Consider the following 7,500-nt stretch of genomic DNA (forward strand, 5'->3'; position numbering starts at 1 on the left):
AGATGTACAATCCTGTTTATTTAGAAATAAATGATTAGTTAGAGGGAGCCCCATGGCTGTTCGTTGGGTTTAAATTATATTTATGATAGACATATTTAATGTAAAGTTATCTATAAGAACTGTGATTGGTCCGCTTGGTAGCGTCACATTCCGACTCTCTCGTAAATGCGGAAGTCATGACAGAAATGTCATTTACTTTTTCTGTAATTACTTATTAATAGGGGTGTAATGGATCACCTAACTCACGGATCGGATCGTGTCACGGTTTTTGAGTCACGGATCGGATCATTTTTCGGATCAACACAAGACATAAAAATAAAAATAAAACGCTTTTTCCTCGAATTCTGTAAAAACACCACTTTTACTGTGTAAAACCCAACAACATTCAAGATGTCAAAACTGGTATATATATATATATATATATATATATGTGTGTATATATATATATATATATATATACATACATAACATATTCTACACTCAAACATTAGGCTACATATTAAACAGAAACACACATTCAACTTAAATGATGCAGTAGGAGAGAAGGAGGAGGAGGCACCTGGTTGCAGCAGTGAATCACTGGGCACTTTATAGCAGACAAATAAACATGTTTTATGCCACTTTTAACTAAATAATAAAGTGAAACCTTACTTTAAACATGGTATGAAAAAATTGGCTACATTATCAGAAGTTGTCAAGCTGCCTTTTTCGTGCCTCCCGTCAACACACCAGGGTGATGTCGCGGCAAATGTGTGGCCATGCTCGTACGACTTTCTCGTTGCACAACGCTTAAACACCGTAACTTTTTTATCGACCACACTTCCAATGACACTGTCCGTCATTGTTATACAGTATATCTCAAAAGTGAGTACACCCTTTAGATTTTTGCAAATATTCTGTCATATCCTTTCAGGGGATAACACTATCTTAATGAAACTTTGATATAACTTAAAGTACGGTAGTCAGTGTGCTGCTTGAATAACAGTATAGATTTATTGTCCATTGAAAATTACTCAGTACACAGCTGTTAATGTCTAAACAGCTGGCAACAAAAGTGAGTACACCCCATAGTGAACATGTCTAAATTGTGCCCAAAGTGTCAATATTTTGTGTGACCACCATTGTTATCTAGCACTGCTTTAACCCTCCTGGGCATGGAATTCACCAGAGCTGCACAGGTTGCTTCTGGAATCTTCTTCCACTCCTCCATGACGACATCACGGAGCCCACGGATGTTGGACACCTTGCACTCCTCCACCTTCCTCTTGAGGATGCCCCACATGTGCTCAATTGGGTTTAGGTCTGGAGACATACTTGGCCAGTCCATCACCTTAACCTTCAGCTTCTTCAGCAAGGCCGTTGTCATCTTGGAGGTGTGTTTAGGGTCATTATCATGTTGGAAAACTGCCCTACGGCCCAGTTTCCGAAGAGAGGGGATCATGCTCTGCTGCAGGATGTCACAGTATATATTGGAATTCATGTGTCCCTCAATGAAATGCAGCTCCCCAGTGCCGGCAGCACTCATGCAGCCCCAGACCATGATGCTGCCACCACCATGCTTGACTGTAGGCAAAACACATTTGTCTTGGTACTCGTCACCAGGGTGCCGCCACACACGCCGGACACCATCTGACCCAAACAGGTTTATTTTGGTCTCATCAGACCACAGGACATGGTTCCAGTAACTCATGTTCTTGGATTCATTGTCTTCGTACTCGTCACCAGGGTGCCGCCACACACGCCGGACACCATCTGACCCAAACAGGTTTATTTTGGTCTCATCAGACCACAGGACATGGTTCCAGTAACTCATGTTCTTGGATTCATTGTCTTCAGCAAACTGTTTGCGGGCTTTCTTATGCATCGGTTTCAGAAGAGGCTTCTGTCTGGGGCGACGGCCATACAAACCGATTTGATGCAGTGTGCGGCGTATGGTCTGGGCACTGACAGGCTGACATCCCACTTCTGCAACCTCTGCAGCAATGCTGGAAGCACTCGCACGTCTATTTTTTGGAAACCAACCTCTGGATATGACGCTGAGCACGTGGACTCAACTTCTTTGGTCGACCCTGGCGAGGCCTGTTCCGAGTGGAACCTGTCCTGGAAAACCGCTGTATGATCTTAGCCACTGTGCTGCAACTCATTTTCAGGGTGTTGGCAATCTTCTTATAGCCAAGGCCATCTTTGTGAAGCGCAATAATAAGCCGCTCAGAGAGTTCCTTGCCATGAGGTGCCATGTTGTCCAGCATTCAGAGAGAATTGTGCCCAAAACACCAAATTTAACAGCCCTGCTTATCATTTACACCTGAATCCTTGTAACACTAACGAGTCACATGACACCAGGGCGGGAAAACAACATCATTGGGCACAATTAGGACATGTTCACTATGGGGTGTACTCACTTTTGTTGCCAGCTGTTTAGACATTAACAGCTGTGTACTGGGTAATTTTCAAAGGACAATAAATCTATACTGTTATTCAAGCAGCACACTGACTACTTTAAGTTATATCAAAGTTTCAGTAGGATAATGTTATTCCCTGAAAGGATATAACAGAATATTTGCAAAAATCTAAAGGGTGTACTCACTTTTGAGATATACTGTAATTGACAGAGAAGCCAAAGTGCTCCCATACATGGGATTTAAATGACGAGGGAGGCATTTCGAGTTCTTCTCTGTCGCCAACATTAGCAGCATGATACACTTGGGCTGCGTTCGTAAATTTGCTCTGAGAGCGCCGAAGAGCACACTGGGTCCGACATCATAAAGGGACCAAGTAATTTTGATTGGACAAGAGGCGTTCCATGAATGCTGATCAGATTCCAGAGCGAATTACGAACGCAGCCTTGTTGTTCTGGATTTTTTTCCCCCATTATCAACCTATCATTGCGCTTTAGAGTAAAACAAAGCACGCAACTGTCGCGTCTATCTTTTCATGGAAACTCTACATTGTGATTTACAAGGGATATTAACTAATATTAAGTAATATTATTACTTGGTTACATTTTGCAATTGATCCGCGGTACACGTGCGTGCCGAACCGTGGGGGGGCGATCCGTACGGATCACGGATTATATTTGAAAATGTATGATAACCATCTTATTATCTTAGTTTACTGTCATTTCAATGCATTATAGACATTTTCTTTACAACAAGCATAAACACAAATACGTTTTTTGATCGCTATTATGCCGCTATGAGTACACCGACCGACGCGACGCGACCAACGTAGAACTATAAATTGAATGAATGAATGAATGAATGGTCTTTATTGTCATTGCTATAGTACAGGCACCAAACAACGAAATTTGGGAGGGGTGGCTCCCCTGGTGCTAGGAAACAAAAAACAAAAAACAAAAAAACAAGAAGGGAAAGGAGCTGGTTTACATAAATAAAGGCTATGTATGGGAGAGCCCTTGCGTAGGCGCGCGTAAATTCGACGCAGAAGCATAAATTGGGCTTAAGTCGGGGGTGATCTCTGTCTGTCCTCCTGCAGACGGTGTCCCTGGACGGCAGCATGTTCTCTAAGTCGGGGGTGATCTCTGTCTGTCCTCCCTGCAGACGGTGTCCCTGGACGGCAGCATGTTCTCTAAGTCGGGGGTGATCTCCGGGGGGTCCAGCAGCCTGAGGAGCAGCGCGCGGCGCTGGGAGGAGAAGGACATGGCCCGGCTCAGAGACCGCAAGGAGGCGCTGACCGCTGAGCTGAGCGTGAGGCTGCACGCCGCTGCACCACCTGCACACACACGCTGCACCACCACCACCTAACACACACACACGCTGCACCACCACCTACACACACACATGCTGCACCACCACCTACACACACACACGCTGCACCACCACCACCTACACACACACACGCTACACCACCACCTACACACACACATGCTGCACCACCACCTACACACACACACGCTGCACCACCACCTACACACACACACACTGCACCACCACCTACACACACACACGCTGCACCACCACCTACACACACACACGCTGCACCACCTACACACACACACGCTGCACCACCTACACACACACACGCTGCACCACCACCTGCACACACACACGCTGCACCACCACCTACACACACACACGCTGCACCACCACCACCTACACACACACACGCTGCACCACCACCTACACACACACACGCTGCACCACCACCTACACACACACACGCTGCACCACCACCTACAACTGCACCACCACCTACACACACACACACGTGCACCCACCTACACACACCACACGCTGCACCACCTACACACACACACGCTGCACCACCTACACACACACACGCTGCACCACCACCTGCACACACACACGCTGCACCACCACCACCTACACACACACACGCTGCACCACCACCTACACACACACACTGCACCACCACCTACACACACACGCTGCACCACCTACACACACACGCTGCACCACCACCTACACACACACGCTGCACCACCACCACCTACACACACACACACGCTGCACCACCACCACCTACACACACACACGCTGCACCACCACCTACACACACGCTGCACCACCACCTACACACGCACACGCTGCACCACCACCACCTACACACACACGCTGCACCACCTACACACACACGCTGCACCACCACCTACACACACACGCTGCACCACCACCTACACACGCACACGCTGCACCACCACCACCTACACACACACGCTGCACCACCTACACACACACACACGCTGCACCACCACCACCTACACACACACACGCTGCACCACCACCTACACACACACGCTGCACCACCACCACCTACACACACACACTCTGCACCACCACCTACACACGCACACGCTGCACCACCACCACCTACACACACACACGCTGCACACCTACACACACACACGCTGCACCACCACCTACACACACACGCTGCACCACCACCACCTACACACACACTCTGCACCACCTGCACACACAAACGCTGCTGCACACCTACACACACACGCTGCACCACCACCTACACACACACGCTGCACCACACCACCTAACACACACACACACGCTGCACCACCACCTACACACACACACACGCTGCACCACCACCTACACACACACACACGCTGCACCACCACCACCTACACACACACACACGCTGCACCACCTACACACACACACGCTGCACCACCACCTACACACACACACACGCTGCACCACCACCACCTACACACACACACACGCTGCACCACCTACACACACACGCTGCACCACCACCACCTACACACACACGCTGCACCACCACCTACACACACACGCTGCACCACCACCACCTACACACACACGCTGCACCACCACCACCTACACACACACACGCTGCACCACCACCACCTACACACACACGCTGCACCACCACCTACACACACACGCTGCACCACCTACACACACACGCTGCACCACCACCACCTACACACACACACTGCACCACCACCACCTACACACACACGCTGCACACACCACCTACACACACACGCTGCACCACCACCACCTACACACACACGCTGCTCCACCACCTACACACACACACGCTGCACCACCACCACCTACACACACACACACACGCTGCACCACCACCTACACACACACACGCTGCACCACCACCTACACACACACACTGCACCACCACCTACACACACACGCACACACACACACACACACACACACACACACATATTAACACTAGAACGGCCGTGAGTAAATGTTTTTAAATATCTTTGCACTCGATCAAATTTCAGGACCCCTCCTTTCATGACTTGTCCTAGATATGTGCGTTCTACCACCCAGTATCCTTACCTTTTCTAAATCACATCAGGATAAGCTAGTATGAAGCTATTTTGCAGTTTTTCGGTGTAGGAGGCAGGCTGATTTATGAGGTATGACCCTGGTCATGTGACAGGGTCTGATGAAGCTGAGGCGTAAGGAGGCGGAGCTTAAGCAGGGTGCAGGTGCAGGCCCTGGGGGTCCAGACCAGGCTGAAGTACTCCCTGTCAGACCTGGACCGGCTCTGCAAGAAGGACGTCCCCGCCTGCCAAGCGGTAACCCCTGACCCTGTGATGTCATACTGACCCCCTGTGATGTCATACTGACCCCCTGTGATGTCATACTGACCCCCTGTGATGTCATACCGATCCCCTGTGATGTCATACCGACCCCTGTGATGTCATACTGACCCCCTGTGATGTCATACCGACCTCCTGTGATGTCATACCGACCCCTGTGATGTCATACTGACCCCCTGTGATGTCATACTGTATATAGAGAGAGGGAGGGAGAGGGAGGGAGGGAGAGAGAAAGAGACAGAGAGAGAGAGACAGAGAGACAGAGAGAGAGAGAGACAGAGAGAGAGAGAGACAGAGAGAGAGAGAGAAAAGACAGAGAAAGAGAGAGAGTTACAGACCAAGAGCAGGTGACAGCGTTGTAAGACTCTGATACAGGAGGTGTCCAGGAGAGTAACAGTGTTTGGTCCCTGATACAGGAAGTGTCCAGACTGCAGAGTGAGCTGGCCAACCTGGCGTCTGACGTCCAGATGCAGAAGGACAACGTGGAGCTGAAGGACGTCGACATACGGACCGTCAAAGCCAAGCTGGAGCAGGTCAGTGCTGTTATCACAGCTTAGGTTTAGTTAGGGGGGTTAGGGGTAGTTAGGGGTAGTTAGGGGGAGTTAGGGGAGTTAGGGGAGTTAGGGGTAATTAGGGGGAGTTAGGGGGAGTTAGGGGGAGTTAGGGGTAGTTAGGGGGAGTTAGGCGAGTTAGGGGGAGTTAGGGGAGTTAGGGGTAGTTAGGGGAGTTAGGGGTAGTTAGGGGAGTTAGGGTAGTTAGGGGGAGTTAGGGGTAATTAGGGGTAGTTAGGGGGAGTTAGGGGGAGTTAGGGGTAGTTAGGGGGAGTTAGGCGAGTTAGGGGGAGTTAGGGGAGTTAGGGGTAGTTAGGGGAGTTAGGGGTAGTTAGGGGAGTTAGGGTAGTTAGGGGGAGTTAGGGGAGTTAGGGGGAGTTAGAGGGTAGTTAGGGGGAGTTAGGGGGTAGTTAGGGGGAGTTAGGGGAGTTAGGGGGTAGTTAGGGGAGTTAGGGTAGTTAGGGTAGTTAGGGGGAGTTAGGGGTAGTTAGGGGGAGTTAGGGGAGTTAGGGGGTAGTTAGGGTAGTTAGGGTAGTTAGGGGAGTTAGGGGGAGTTAGGGGTAGTTAGGGGGAGTTAGGGGGAGTTAGGGGAGTTAGGGGAGTTAGGGGAGTTAGGGGGAGTTAGGGGTAGTTAGGGGAGTTAGGGGAGTTAGGGGGAGTTAGGGGTAGTTAGGGGAGTTAGGGGTAGTTAGGGGGAGTTAGGGGGAGTTAGGGGTAGTTAGGGGTAGTTAGGGGGAGTTAGGGGGAGTTAGGGGGAGTTAGGGGGAGTTAGGGGGAGTTAGGGGGAGTTAGGGGGAGTTAGGGGGAGTTAGGGAGTTAGGGTAGTTAGGGGGAGTTAGGGGTAGTTAGGGG

The 7,500-nt window shown here is 50.1% G+C and overlaps 1 protein-coding gene across 1 annotated transcript in view; it reads left to right on the forward strand.

Annotated features, from left to right (window-relative positions):
- LOC308154426 (structural maintenance of chromosomes protein 1B-like) overlaps window positions 1-7,500 on the forward strand; it is a gene marked incomplete at both ends in the record, with an annotated part of 25,695 nt that overhangs the window by 3,121 nt on the left and 15,074 nt on the right. Inside the window, 2 exons of the mRNA XM_080527588.1 lie at window positions 3,561-3,707; window positions 6,514-6,630. Coding sequence (XP_080383714.1) covers window positions 3,561-3,707; window positions 6,514-6,630 — 264 coding nt within the window. The remainder of the gene's footprint in view (window positions 1-3,560; window positions 3,708-6,513; window positions 6,631-7,500) is intronic.

Source organism: Nansenia antarctica (genome assembly GCF_963989245.1).
Source record: "Nansenia antarctica genome assembly, chromosome: 3".
Taxonomy (NCBI): Eukaryota; Metazoa; Chordata; class Actinopteri; order Argentiniformes; family Microstomatidae; genus Nansenia; species Nansenia antarctica.